The following is a 14574-nucleotide window of genomic DNA, read 5'->3' as shown; positions in this document are numbered from 1 at the left end:
TGCCCTCCCCGAGTGAAAGGTGGCAGAGGGAACGACAGCGAGAGAAAACACGTCAGTCAGATCGAAATGTAACAGATGAAGACCTCAGGGTCCGGATAATCCCAAGGACAAGCCGGGCAAGGATGATGAAGGTGGATTTAGTGATCCAAGAATTGAATTTGACACAGCTAGACCCCCCCAGAACCAAGGGCTCAAACCCAGTAAAGCCTTTTCCAGTCCTTTTTCCTCTTAAATTGATAAATTCCCTTCCAGGTAGCCTCCCGTGCTGCAAAGTTTGAGCAAATTCCCTGGCATTTTCCTTCTTCAGGAAGTCAGAGCCCATTTTATGCCATCGCAGTGTCCCGCTACGGAATTAGAAACAATTTTACTGGGATTGTTGGCATATACAATTTGTGTTATTAAAGTGTATTTATCTAAACATTCAACCCCTCTCTGCCTGAATGATTCACAGATAAAAGCTGGAAGAACTGGAGCCATGGGATGTGCACGTCCTTCACGAGCACGCAGCAGGAGAAATCAGCAGTCATCAATCATTTGGTGTGCTGGCCTTTGAGATCCAAAAGGAGACACGTTCCCTTTGTTTTCTCCATCCTGGAGAAAGTCTGGATTACCTGAGCTTGGCCTGGATTACCTGAGCTTGGCCTGGATTACCTGAGCTCCTCAAAGCTCTCTCAGGGATTTACCTGAACAGGTAAGGAGATCTGTGCTGAACCCTATCACCACACAGCCCAAGGAGGCTTTACTGGGGACATTCCCCAGCTTGATTTGGGTTGTTTCTTTGTGGCTCTGCGTGGATCAAAGGACAGGACTGCAGGTCAGGGTTTTCCTCAGATGCAGCACAGACATTACTGGCATGAATTTCAATGCTGAAACGTTTTTGGCCGGCGTCTCTTACTCAAAATTTCCATTTTAACCCAAGCGTTGTCTTGGCTGGGATGTGAATCACTGATCTGAGCACAGGATGTCCAAAAGACCAAATCAAAACTTCCCGTCCAGGGATGGGATCTGGTGAATGGCATCCTCACCCTTGGCAGGGGAGTGGAATTGAGATGGTCCCTTCCAATGGACCCAGACCATCCCCTGATCCTGTAACTGCTTTGGGGCTGGGATCCACGGCTCCTTTCCAATCTTGTTTTCTTGGCATGTTTTGAGTTTAGATTTATAACATCAAGAAAATTAAAAAAAAAAAAAATAGCCTGCCTTGCATTAGATGAATAACGTTCTGTGTGAATCCACAGATGCAGTCCAGCAATTAAGAAGAACCCAGCACTCCTGTATATGGGTAACAGGAATATCTCCCACTGGATTACACAAAACAAAAATGAAACCCCTGCTATTTCAACAGCAGCCTAGGAGGTGAGTGGATGCTCCCCCAAATAAGCCCCAAAAAAAAGAAAGAACAAGTCACCAACAGTGTTTCAGTGGTTTTTTTTTTTGTTTCTCCCTCTGGAATATGGAATGGTAGCTGAGGGGAGGAGCTGGGCAGACCCTGGGTTCACTGTGTGAGGTGAGGAGAGCAAGTGTGAGCCGCTCTTGGTTCAAATGCCCCCTCCACCCGCTGGTGGGAAACTCCCGACCCACAGGAATTTATCTTTATCTCGGGGACACCCGTGCCTTGCTGTTCCCCCCAATGCCAGGTGGAAATCGAGGCACAAAAAACGAGTTTCTTTCTCAGAAAAAAAGCGTTTCTTTCTCAGAACCGAGATGGGCTCTGTCGGCCGCACCCAACCCCCCGGTTTGTCACCTGCAAAATGGAGAAGAACGGTTTAATTAGTGAAGTGCTCTCGGTAGCAAAGAGAGCTTTTGGTCTGAGCATCTCGGGCCAAGTTCTCAAATTACGGAGGCTCCAGCCAGCGACCCAGGCGGCAGAGCCCCTGCTGTGCCTGCCGTGCCGGGGGAGGATCAGCAGCGCTGAACGGTGTCATCAGTAAACCAGCAGGTGAGCAGCACGGGGGATCTGCGGGGCTGCAGGACTGCGGGCTCCCTGCTGCTCCTCTGCTGGTTTCCCCTCTGGCAGATTTTGGAGAGAGGAGGCTTTCCTTCAGCTTTGGGTTTGCAAAATGTTTTGGAAATGGAGAGGAGGTTGTGAGAGCCAGGAGATGCAAACAACCAGGAGATGGAAACAACCAGGAGATGGAAACAACCGGGAGATGGAAACAACCAGGAGATGGAAACAACCGGGAGAATACAAACAACCAGGAGAGTACAAACAACCAGGAGAGTATAAACAACCCATCCCAGGTCCCTCTGCTTCTCCCACGGGCTATTCATCCCAAGCTGTCAGGAATGCAGGGCAGGGAGAGTGCTCCGGAGTGCTCCTGGTGATGCTAACTCAGCTGGACAGCCTGTGCTCTGCAGGAGGAGCCGTTTTCGTGCTGCTGTTGTGTCTGGTACCTCAGGGCTGTGCCAAAGCAATGAGATTTCACTTGCTGAGTCAGGGGCAAAGCTCGTGTTCGACAGGAGGAGGAGGAGAGGGCCTGAGTCACCTCCCCGAGTTCATCCCCAGGCTGCTTCCCAAAAGCACAGCTCCTGAAATGAACCCATAAATCCTGAGGGGAGTGGGAGCAGGAGGGGGCCAGGAGAGCAGCCTGTGTTCATCCTGCCTGGTCTGTTCTCCTGCAGGGCTCTCCTTGTCCAGATGCTGAGTCTCTGGAGCCACATCTGGCTCTGAGGCAGCAGCAGAGGCACGGTGGGAGCCTGGGGCTGATGGCTCCAGGTTGTTTTGCTCCCCTGGGCACACTCACCCTGGAGTTCTGTCCCGTTAGATCTTCTCCCCAGCAGATCCACCCTGAGGCATCTGCAGGGATGGTCTCCACGGGGGAGACAAGCTGGGATTTGTCACCTTGTGTCACGTTCACGCGTGGCTGTTCAAAGCTCTGGGAATAAAGAGCAGCTGCTGTGGGCACATCTGGCTAAGCAGGACCAGAGCAGCTCGTTCCCACTTAAACTACTTCCAAAATGAGGTGGACGTGGAGCACTAAATCATTTTGAAGTCCATTAGAGGAATTTTATGGCGCAGAATAAAAGAGCACAGGCAGCAGTGCCTGGTGGCTGCTTACTCATCCCTCAGCAGAGAAGTGAGAGCAGAGACACAGTTCCTGCTTTCACCCACAGTGAATCCTCAGAGAGCGAGGATGGAGGCCTTGGGTCACTTCTACCCCGTGACTCATTGAATCCCTCCTGTGAGCACGCAGCAACAACAGCACGGTGACATCAGAGTGACACGGACACACCAGCCCCCTCCAGCCAGGGGCACGAGGCAAAATGAACAAAGGTGCTGAGGCAGGAATTAGACCAGGAGCCCTCTGCAAAACAGCTGCTGAAACCGAGCTGCCAAATCCCACCGGGCAGGCACCAGGAGTGGTCACACGCAGGGGAAAGCAGAACTCCTGGAGGCAGAACTGAGCCCAGAACCCAGAGCCCAGAACCCAGAGCCCAGAACTGAGCCCAGAGCCCAGAACTGAGCCCAGAGCCCAGAACTGAGCCCAGAGCCCAGAGCCCAGAACTGAGCCCGGAACTGAGCCCGGAACTGAGCCCAGAACCCGGAACTGAGCCCAGAGCCCAGAACTGAGCCCAGAACTGAGCCCAGAGCCTGGAACTGAGCCCAGAACAGAGCCCAGAGCCCAGAACTGAGCCCAGAGCCCAGAACCGAGCCCAGAGCAGAGCTCCACGGGCAGGGCCAGCTCTGGGACTGACTGTGGAGGCTCCTGCAGCTCCTGCTTGCCCTGACAGCTGGAGCAGGGCTTGTCACGGGAGCGCAGGGTGGCAATTATAGCAGCACAGATGCCACAGGGCTGGCCGGGCTCTATTTATAGCTGCCTGGCAGCACAGCTCTCTGTGCTCCTGCTCCCAGGTGAGGCACAGGCAGCCCTGAAGGGCTCCCAGGCCAAGGCAGCAAAGAGGAAGGACTGGTGACCCCTGTGATAAGAACCAAGAATCGGAGATGAAAGAACAAGAATCCACAGAGAGCCTGGAACAATGAACTCTGACTTCTCCCCCCAAAACTGCTCTGTCGTTGGTTAACCCCTTCCCTGCCTGAAGTGCCACCTCCTCTCTGCTATTCCTAATTGGTGCCAGGCAGTGTCACTGAAGTGTTCTGCAGGCTCTGGCCCCTCTTGCCATGGGTGAATTGTTGCCAGCACAGGTGGGAGAAGGGCTGCGGGCCTGCCTGTCCCTCTGCAGCCAGGGTGGGAGGCAGCAGCCCAGGAGAGCACCCCAGACACTGCCCCTGCCCCGGGGATGACCCAGGCAGAGTCCCTCTGCCAGCCCCGGGGGCTCAGGGTGGCAGCTGAGCACAGATCCGAGTCAAAGAGTTGCCTTTGTTTCGTGGGGAGGATTGAACCACGAGCTGCTTGTGAGCTGAACTTTGAAGTGTCTCCTCAGTGATCTGAAACTCGATCATGCAACAAAGGGAGACCTCTACAAATACTCCTTTTGTGTTTGAAGCTGGAGACCATCCACTGGTTTATTTTTAGGCACGCATTTGCACTGGCCCTGTTACAATCCTGCCTCTGTTCTTGTGCAATAAAAGGCAGAGAGGATTCTCTTGACCTCCAGTATCAAATACAGAGAAAACAAGGCATTTGTCTGGAGAAGAACCACCCAAAATAGCAGGGAAGGGGTCATGCTGTGCTATGGACTGTTAGTGTTGAGAGACAAGAAAAATGAGGATTATAGGAGCTGGCAGACTTCTCCTAATGACACATTAATGAACATTAAACTGCCAGAAAATTATATGGTGATGCTAATTAGTGTTTGTAGGTTTGAGGACCTGAGATCTTTCCCTTTCACACTCAACGCATGCCTGAGAGTAAGAAATGATCCCTGCTGAGGTGAGTTCCCCGTTTTCCTGGAGGATTTGTTCCAGATCCAGAGCATTTCCTTTGGCTCAGGAACGGATGCTCCTGCATCACCCAGCTGATGCTCCCCGAACTGCCCCCAGCCCCTCCTCAGCCTGTGCGACGCCCTGTGGTGCAGACAATTATCACTGCAAGCATTTTCTGTCTCGCCCTTCCTCGAAGAGGCCGGGGAAGGAGCCCAGAGGGCCCGAGTGGATGTTTTAACTTGTGTCACATCAGCAGGGCCATCTGCACCGGGCATTTCCCACTGCCAAGAGAAGGGAGGTTAACACCCCTCATGACAGGTTAACAGCGTGATTTGCAGCAACAGCTTAAATAAATGGTTGCAGGCACGAAAGAGTAGCAGGCAGCTAATCCTTTAAAGACTTAAGAGCAGCTACTACTTCAGCCCAAGTAAATATTTCAAAACGAAATTAATTAGTGGTGACTAGTGGATTTGCTGCCCTTTGCTTCAACATCCCAGGGTGAAATGGTGATTCCTCCACAGGATTTTTGCTTCAGTGCCAAACCTGCTGTTTCACGGGAGCTGAAAGTCCTCTCAAGGCAGATTCATCACAGTTTTGTTCCTCCCTGTAAGGGCAGAGCTGGAAAGGCTCTGCAGGGATCTCGTTGCTGTGGGAGGGGAGGTCCCTTTGTGCTGCCCCAGGGATGAGGACAGCAGCGTGGCTCAGGATCAGGATCCAGCCCAAGTGTGGAGGAAGGAAATGTCACTTCCTGATTCTCAGCAGAAGAAAGCTCTGTCCATGCAGGCCACAGAGCAGCTCCCAGCCATCGCCTCACTTGGATTAAAAGCGGTTCCCTAACACCTTGCTAAACACAGGAAGGCAGGGAAGGAAAGGCCTCAGGGTAACGGGTCCTGAACCAGCACAAACCACGTCTGCCCGAGCCCGGAGCAGCAAAGCAGGCAGTTCAGTCAGTCACAAACAATCATTTCCAGTCAACAATCGAGTTCTTCCCCCCACCATGACCCTTGGCTCCACCACAGAGCAAAGCCAGCTCTCTTGGGAGCCTCTGTCATGGCCTTGCTGGACTGTCTGGACTATTTTTAGTCCAATCCAGCATTCCTAAAAGTCCTCACAAAGCACAGAAAAGCCTGGAATCTGGCTGCCTGCTCTTCCTGCAGAGCTTCTGTGCATGGTAACTCCCATCAGGCTCGAGAAATGCTGACTGTTCTTCCCTGAGACAGCTGCCTTGCCCGGAGTGGAGGATGCTCCACAAAGGGAGCAGCTGTTTGGAGTTTTCCTCATTCATCAGTGCCTTGTCTGTCACTCCAGCCCTGCTCTAGAACCACCAGCTCCTTCCCAGGCCTTTCCCATTCCCCTCTCCGCTGCAGGGAGTCGGTCTGGGCTCCCCAAAACCTGGCTGTCAGCTTGAAGGATGAAGTCCTCTGCATCCATGTCTTCCCAGTGGTCAGAATCCCCTTTTTCTCTCCTAGAAGTGTTTCTTTTTTCCCCCAATTAGCTACAAAAACCCCTGCAGAGAGGATCTTCGGGCCATCCCTCACGCAGCCCTGCTCATTTATCCACTGTGCTGCCTGAGGCTTTGCCTCTGTCCAAGAAAAGTAAATTCATGAATTCCTTTCCTCCGGGAACATCAGCATGGTCTCAGAATCACAGAGTCACAGAATGCACTGAGCTGGAAGGACCCACAAGGATCATCCAAGTCCAGTTCCTTCTCCTGTCCCCTTCATTCATCCCGCGTGGGTGACCCCCCCTTCCCAAACTGTTCATCTCCTCCCTCCCTCTTTGCTTTTCCCATCTGAACTTCCCTTCCGCTTCCTCTCCCCGTTCCCCAAACCCAAACAAACGCAGGCTCTGGTCCCCTAAGAGAGGCTGATTCACGGTTTGACGTCAGCACGAGCTCTCCTGCCAGAGCCAGCAGTAATTGACACATTCCAGGGGCTGCCAGCAGCTCCTGGGTCCCCTGTCCCCTGTCCCAGCCCAGCAGGGCTGGCAGCAGGGAGGGAACCTCCAGAGATGGAAAGGGAGATCCTGAATTCAACAATTTAACCAGTTCTTCCTCAAGAGTGCTGGGAGGCACTCAGGGGAGTGCAGACAAGTGAAGGGTCAAAAAAACCATCTTGGCTCAATGTTTGGGTCAAAAAAAAAACATCTTGGCTCAGGGTTTGGGTCAAAAACCATCTCAGCTCAGGGTTTGGGTTAAAAAACCATCTCGGCTCAGGGTTTGGGTCAAAAAAACCATCTTGGCTCAGGGTTTGGGTCAAAAAAAAATCTCAGCTCAAGGTTTGGGTTAAAAAAACCATCTTGGCTCAGGGTTTGGGTTAAAAAACCATCTCAGCTCAGGGTTTGGGTCAAAAAAAACCATCTCGGCTCAAGGTTTGGGTTAAAAAACCATCTCGGCTCAGGGTTTGGGTCAAAAAAACCATCTCGGCTCAAGGTTTGGGTTAAAAAACCATCTCGGCTCAGGGTTTGGGTCAAAAAAAACCATCTCGGCTCAAGGTTTGGGTTCAATGTGGAGCACTGAAGGAGGACAAAAGGCAGTTCTAGGAGTTCAGAGCAAGGTGTTTGTCCAGCCCTGCTGCGTGCACCCCTCCGTGGGCCTGCTCTGCCCTGTCAGTCACTCCTGCCCCTCCTTCTGGAATGTTCCCCCGCCCCGGGGCTCAGGTGGCAGCTGAGGAGTGCTTTGTGCAGGGTGACACTGCTGGGGCTGTCCCAGCTCTGCCTCCCTGGCAGCTGGAGGCGGCAGCAGCACAAGCCCAGCGGTTTCTGGTGCACTCCTGGGAAGGTGGGAAGGACACAGTCGTGCTCGCAGAGGATGCAGAACTTTATTGGTGTTAAACGCGTCCGCTGGCATCGCCGCTCCTTGCGCAGGACACCGAGGGCCAGGAGACAGCCTGGTCTGACCCGACAGCAGCGCAGCCATCGCCGTTCGCCCTGCGTGACACTCCAGCAAGGCTGGCAAAGCAATCCAAGCAATCCACAGGGGGTTTGGGCAGCACGGACTACACAGAGAACTGCTCTTCACAGGCCTGGGCAGCTCTGCAGATCATCTACACAAGGACAGAAGGACTCCAGCAGACAGACAGACAGCTGGAGCTCAAGCGTCTCCAACAGCCACATCAGCCAAGCCCAGCATTTCTGGTATTTAGACGCTGGGTCTGGGTTCCAGGATCCGTCTGGTTGTTAAATGAGAAGCAAACTCCAGCACGGTCCCTGTGAAGGATAAGCAGATTGTGCCAGCAGCAGCGGTGGCACGGGGAGGTGTCTGTGGGGAAAGGAGCTTGGCCAGGCTGACAGGGAGCTGTGCTGCTTTCCCCCCTCATCAGACTTTATTTACTCCAGGAGCAGTAGCTCAGGAGCATTTCTGATGGGCAGAGGGCAAAAGGAGGATTTAATGACGGCCTGTCTGCAAAGGTAACCCAACAATAATAACCACAATCTCAGGGAGAGCTAAAATAAACTCTAGAAAACAGAGAAAAAACGAGTATCTGCTGCTGGAACCGGCTCATCTATTTCTGGAGAATTGCAAGGGTTGCCTCGCCCAGGAAGAGCTTCCCAGCGAGTGGAATTACGCAACCCCGAGAGGAAAAAAAAATCCCATAAATCCCAAGCTCTTTGCAATTCCTTTTGGTCAATTCCGGGCTGGAGCCCCCCCCACCCCCCAAACTGCAAAACCTGCGACACCTCGGGGCCGGGAACCAGGGACAGCCGTGCCCTGCCAGCCTCCAGGGGAAGTGCCAGCTCCAGGCAGCCTAATCAGAGCGGGGTTCATGAACAGCTCAGTCGTCGAAGTCGGGGATGTCGTCGTAGGAGTAGCCCCGGTAGCCCTTGGAGGCGTAGTAGGCGATGCGCAGGTGGTAGAAGCCCGGCAGGAACACCAGGATGCCGATGATCAGCACGGGGATGGCCCGGTCGGTCTCCTGCAGGGACACAGGCACGGGGCTGGGGATGCCTTCAGCTCTGATTTTGTATTTGTCAGCTCCCGCGCTGCTTCAGCGTGCGGGTCTGAGCCTCGTGTGCAGTGCTGTGAGCTCTCTCCACAGGGCAGGGACACAAAACAATTCCTTCTCTAGCTGGGGACCAGGGACAACCACCCAGACCTCAGGCCCAAGGACACAAACAATGTGAACTGAAGAGGGAAAAACAAGCAGGATGGGACTTGATGGGCCAAAGCTGGAATTGGACAATGAACTCCAATGTGCAAATGGAGCAGAACTTACAAAAGTGACAGACCTGGTGACAGGTCATGCGTTTTGTGACCATTGTGGTTCATCTTGGGTTCATTTTGGGACCATTTTGGTTCATCTTGGGTCCATTTTGGTTCATCCTGGGTGCAGCCCTGGCTGGGCTCTTGTGCTGCCCAAGGAGATCCTTTTAGCAGATCCCTGCTTTATTCTGTGGCTCTGCTCTAGCTCAGCCTCCCCAAGGCACCACAGTGACATCTCTGTGAGGGGCTCTCCTCCCTCTCTCACCCTGCCTGCTCCAGGGGAAGGTGAGATGTGAATGCATTCTCAGGATGAGGTGATCTGGAAGGTTCTCTGAACCCAAACCATCCCGTGGTTCTGTGATCCATCCCCAAGGCCTGGCAAGCTGAGAAATAAAACCCCATCTTCCACCAGAAATACCTCAGCTGTCATCAGAGCCCTCAGTCCTGTCCTGGCCTCTCCTCCTTGCTGCAAGAACCCTCCAGGGACCCCCTCCTTCAGCAGGGACCCCCTGGGTGAGCAGCCAGGGCTGGGAGCTGCCAGCCCAAGCGCAGGGATCCGTGCCTGGAGCGCTGCTGATAGCCCCAGAGGCTGCTGCTGCTGCCGGAGATAAGGCAGAGCTGCCAACCCCCCCGAGCCCAGCGAGCAGGGGGAGAGGCACCCAGAGCTGCAGGAGCAGATCTCCTGCCACCATCACCCACAGCCAGATGGGCAGGTGTCACTGTGCCCCACACGGGGTCTGGCAGCTCCTCCCTGTCCCTGCACGGGCTCCGATCTCTCCAGGACAGGGATGTGACCTCCCCAGGGACGCTCAGCCCTCCCTGGAGACGCCCAGCCCAGCCAGGCCGTGGTGGGAATCCATTCCCTGCTCGCTCCCTGTGGCTCTGAAGTTCTACACTGACCACGGTCACAGGATCCTTGAGATGATCACAGGATCCTTGAAGAGAAGACCTTCAAGGTCACCAAGTCCAGCCAAGACCCAGCACCACCCCCAGGGTCACCCCTACCCCGCGTCCTGCAGTGCCACGTCCTCACGTTCTGCGCCCTCCCAGGGGTGGGAACTGCAGCACTGCGGCCGTGCCGGAACTTTCCACACCAAACCTTCCCTAATTCTGAATTTAAACCTCCCCCGGTGTGGCCTGAGGCTGTGTGCTGTCCCCTGATGGCAGCGAGGGCTCGGGGCAGCTCTGGGGGCAGCGCCAGGAGCCTCACGAAGCACTCACCCCCTTGCTGATGTACCCTGCCAGCAGCAGGGCTCCGATGATGATGAGGAAGGTCCCGATCATGAAGAGCACCACAGCCAGCGCGATGGCCTTGTAGGGGATTTTGGGTGGGCTCTTCTTGAACTGGATGGGAAAAGCCAAATATTGAACGGCCGAGCTCGGCACAGCTCCCCTCAGCTGGCACTGAACTCTGCTCCAGAGCGGCCCCGCGGCAGGAACGCCGCCCACGAGACCCTGCCGAGCCAGCCCCGCTCCAGCCCCGCTCCAGAAAGGCTCTTTGGGCTCTCCAGAGGGGAAGGGGCCAGGGTCTGGCTCCCCCCTGGCTCTGTCCCTCCATGAGCTGCGGCTGCTCCAGCAGAGATGCTCGGGAAGCCGCTGCCTGTCGGCGCCAAGCCGTGGCTGCCCCCCTCGTGGTGTCACAGCCTCCTCCTACAACGTTTTCACCCAGGGGTTTGAGCTGATCTGATGAGCTCTCAACACCCCAGCGTTACACCCCAGAACGGCTCAGCATTCTCTGGGAGGCATAAAAGGAGCAGGAGGCTGATGTGACAGCAGCAGCAACAAAAAAGGTTTAATAAAGGCAAAATAACAAACTCCAACCGATCCAGGTGCCACAGGCTTGTGCTCCTGGTAAAGACACCTCACAAAAGCCATTTGGTTTCTTTGTTCTGTCCTTTTCTACTCAATGGCCCAGGCGGGACCTTTTGTCCCCAAACTTGAGGTGAAGTCCCCAAGGTCCCATCAGTGATTTTTCAACCTTTTGGCTCATGGCCAATTAGCTGTCCCCAAACTCGAGGTGAAGCCCCAAGGTCCTATCAGTGATTTTCCTTCCTGATCAGTGGGAGAAAGTTCTGGCTCTTTCCTTTTTGGGGGACAGAGGAAGGCTCTGTCACTCTGGCCACAGGGGGCACATTCCAACATCCTTCCCCGGCTTTACCTGCAGGTCGATGTATCCATCGTCGGTGCTGGAGAGCTTGGAATATTTCACTTTGCTACTGGGGATCCCAGCGGAGAGATTGGTCCTCGACGGCATCATTCCAGGGGGGCCTGGGCATCAGCTACAGCCTGGGAACAGGGCAGGAGAGACACCGGGAGAGGAACTGAGTGCTGGCAGCGTGAGGGACACGGAGCCGAGGCTTCTGAGGAGAAACTGCCCTGGCTGTGCCACCCCAACACAGCTCTGCTCCCTTCCTAAACGGAAACTTCTCCCACAGAGGAGCTAAGCAGTTCGTTTGAAGCCTGAAATGCCACACGGATACGGCTGGAAGGATGTTTGGAATCAAGGTGGAATCAAACCAGGTGGAAATTCCCGGGCAGGGCCCAGCTCCCACTCCACCAGGAGCTGCCACTGCCAGAGCATGTCCAAGCTCTGGCTGCTTCTGGACAGGACACCAGCAAACAAACCCAAACCAGAGCGAAACAAAGCAGCTTTTCAGCCACCAGGAGATTGTGCAAGAGAGCAATTTTGGGAAAAAAAAAACAAACCAACCAAACAAACAGAAAAACCAACAGAAAGCACTGGGGAGTGGAAGGAGATGGACATGGGGACAGCAGGAGTGACTCAAGGGGACAGAGAGCGAGTGGTGAGGTCACCACAGCCCAGGTGTGCAGAGCAGGGTCCCCGTGCCAGGGGGACAGCCTGGGGACAGGGATCAGAGCCAGCTGCTGTCCCTCAGAGCTGCCCGGGATCCATCCTGCCAAGCTCTCCCAGCAGGACACGCATTCCCAGGGGACGGGCAGGGACGGGCTCCCCGCACCTCCCAAAGCCTCAATGGAGCTTTTATTCTCTGAGAAATTCTGCAGCCGAGGGAACAAAAGTAGATATTCCAGCAGAGCCAACAGGAAGGGATAAAAACTCTGTTTCCACAACATTCTCCAGCATCCGAGGCGATGCATCCACCCAAAACATTGAGTCTCCCCTGAACTGAAGCCCTTTGTCACCAGCTGCTGGCACGTTCCCCAGCCAGCGTCACTCCTCCTGCTGTAAAATTGACTTTTCTAAAATCCCCTCTGAGCTGAAAATCCCACCCCTGAACCTTTGGTTTGAACTTTGGGCTTTTGTCTTGGTGGCGAAAACCAAAACATTTTTGGCCCCGTGGATAATGGAAACTCCTGCAGGGTGGCATTTCCTGCTCCCCACACATCCCTGTTCCTCAGTGCACAACCCAAACACCCCCAGGCTCGATGCACGGGAGGGGAAAAAGGCAGAACAACCCAAGCTTTCTGGAAGGTGCCAGATTTGCCACCCGTGGCCCATTATTTAGCAGGGAATTATTCCCATTTTACACTCGCACAAGCTGTTTGTCCTCCCCACTGCCTCCCTTACCAACAAGAAAGAGGCTGCGGAGGACAAAAGTGCTTAAAATATAAAATATTCTCTCTGATCTCAAGCTTGAAGGCCAGGTTCAACTCCACTGAGCCTCACACCAAGTGAGCACCACAAGGGTCAGAGAGCAGGAACCGGCACAGCCCTGTGCTTTTTGGGAGCCACACAAACAATGGGGGCCTGAGCAGCTGAACCCACCCGAAGCACCCCAAACGCACCCAGAACACCCTAAATCTACTCTGAATACAGCCAAATGCACCCAGAACACCCCAAATCCACTCTGAATACAGCCAAATGCACCCAGAACACCCCAAATACACCCAAACGCACCCAGAACGCACCAAATCTGCTCTGAATACACCCAAACGCACCCAGAACACCCAAATCCACTCGAACCCACCCAAATCCACCCAAACCCACCCCAAACCACCCTCAATCCATCCAAAACACCCCAAATCCACCGGAACACAGCAGAACCCACCCCGAATCCAATCCCAGCCCACCCCAAGCCCAGCCCCGGTACCGCCCAGCCAGCCCCGATACCGCTCGGCCCCGGTACCGCCCGGTACCGCCCAGCCCCGGTACCTGCCCCCGGCCCCGGTACCTGCCCCCGGCCCGGCTCCGGTAGCTGCCCCCGGCCCAGTCCCGGTACCCCCGGCCCGGTAGCTGCCCCCGGCCCAGCCCCGGTACCCCCGGCCCGGTACCTGCCGCCCGGCCGCTCCATGCCGGCCCCGGTACCTGCCCCCAGCCCCGGTACCTGCCCCCGGCCCAGCCCCGGTACCCCCGCCCCGGTAGCTGCCCCCAGCCCGGCCCCGGTACCCCCGGCCCGGTACCTGCCGCCCGGCCGCTCCATGCCGGCCCCGCCCGTCCCCCCGCGGCCCCGGGAAGTCGATCCCGGTGTCGCCGCTTCCCTTCCAGGTCACGGCGGGGCCGGGCCGGCCCGCTGCGCCTCCCCGCCGCGGGCGGAGCAGAGAGCCCCGGGCAGGGAAGGGTCGGGGATCGCTGAAAGCTCCGAACTCGGGGCCGGAGGCCGGGCCCTGCGATGAGTGCCCGGAGGTGCTGCGGGACACACCGGGGGGAGCTGGAGGCACCTGAAAATCAGCGCCGGCCCCGGAGCCTGCAGCGCTTCGGGTGGGGAGGGGCCTTGAGGCTCCCCCAGTGCCACCCCTGCCGCGGCGGGGACGCCTCCCGCTGTCCCCGAGTGTCCCCTCCGCGCTGGCCTGCGACACTGCGAGGGATGGCCAGGGGCGCGGGTCCCACGGGAGCGCAGGGCCGGGCAGGGCTGTCCCCAACCTGGAGCAGGGACTGTCCCCAGGGCCAGGGCAGGGATTGCCCCCAGGATGGGGCAGGGATTGTCCCCAGGACGGGGCAGGGATTGTCCCCAACCTGGAGCAGGGATTGTCCCCAGGATGGAGCAGGGATTGTCCCCAGGGCCAGGGCAGGGATTGCCCCCAGGATGGGGCAGGGATTGTCCCCAGGACGGGGCAGGGATTGTCCCCAACCTGGAGCAGGGATTGTCCCCAGGATGGAGCAGGGATTGTCCCCAGGGCCAGGGCAGGGATTGCCCCCAGGATGGGGCAGGGATTGTCCCCAGGATGGAGCAGGGATTGTCCCCAACCTGGAGCAGGGATTGTCCCCAGGACGGGGCAGGGCTGTCCCCAAACCCCGAGCAGGGACTGTCCCCAGGGCAGTGCTGTCCCCAGGCCCGAGCAGGGACTGTCCCTCCCAGCAGCAGCGGGGCTCGCTGGTGGCCGGCACTGCCACCTGGTGACATCCTGCCACCCGCCGGGAAGCTTTTCAGGCGGTTCGGCCTCAGGACTCTCTCGTCTCACCGACCACACGCCAACAAAATGTCCCGAGATTGGGGCACTGAGGGCGGGAGAGCCTCTGTGGGAGGCTCCAGCAGCACGGTCAGCACCAGCCCCTGGCCCCAGGCACCAGCCCCTGGCCCCGGGGGCCACAGCAGCGCTTCACATCGGTTCACCCACAATGAAACACCAC

General features: G+C 56.3%; 1 protein-coding gene across 2 annotated transcripts; it reads right to left on the bottom strand.

Annotated features, from left to right (window-relative positions):
* Positions 1–7622: 7622 nt before the first annotated feature.
* On the bottom strand, positions 7623–13719 carry TMEM230 (transmembrane protein 230). 2 transcript variants are annotated; one of them, XM_038160469.1, is made up of 4 exons: positions 13407–13719; positions 11185–11312; positions 10248–10370; positions 7623–8739 (listed from the first exon to the last, which is right to left on the bottom strand). In XM_038160469.1, the coding sequence occupies exons 2-4, from the start codon at positions 11281–11283 to the stop codon at positions 8599–8601; spliced, it is 363 nt and encodes a 120-aa protein (XP_038016397.1). In that variant the 5' UTR covers positions 11284–11312; positions 13407–13719; the 3' UTR covers positions 7623–8598. The 2 variants fall into 2 exon arrangements, with proteins under 2 accessions (XP_038016397.1, XP_038016398.1); XM_038160470.1 differs by lacking the exon at positions 13407–13719 and adding an exon at positions 13278–13307.
* Positions 13720–14574: the final 855 nt, after the last annotated feature.

This window comes from Motacilla alba, chromosome 22, assembly GCF_015832195.1.
Source record: "Motacilla alba alba isolate MOTALB_02 chromosome 22, Motacilla_alba_V1.0_pri, whole genome shotgun sequence".
Taxonomy (NCBI): Eukaryota; Metazoa; Chordata; class Aves; order Passeriformes; family Motacillidae; genus Motacilla; species Motacilla alba.
The sequence above is the reverse complement of the archived record's forward strand: the minus strand, read 5'-3'. Positions and strand labels throughout refer to the sequence as shown.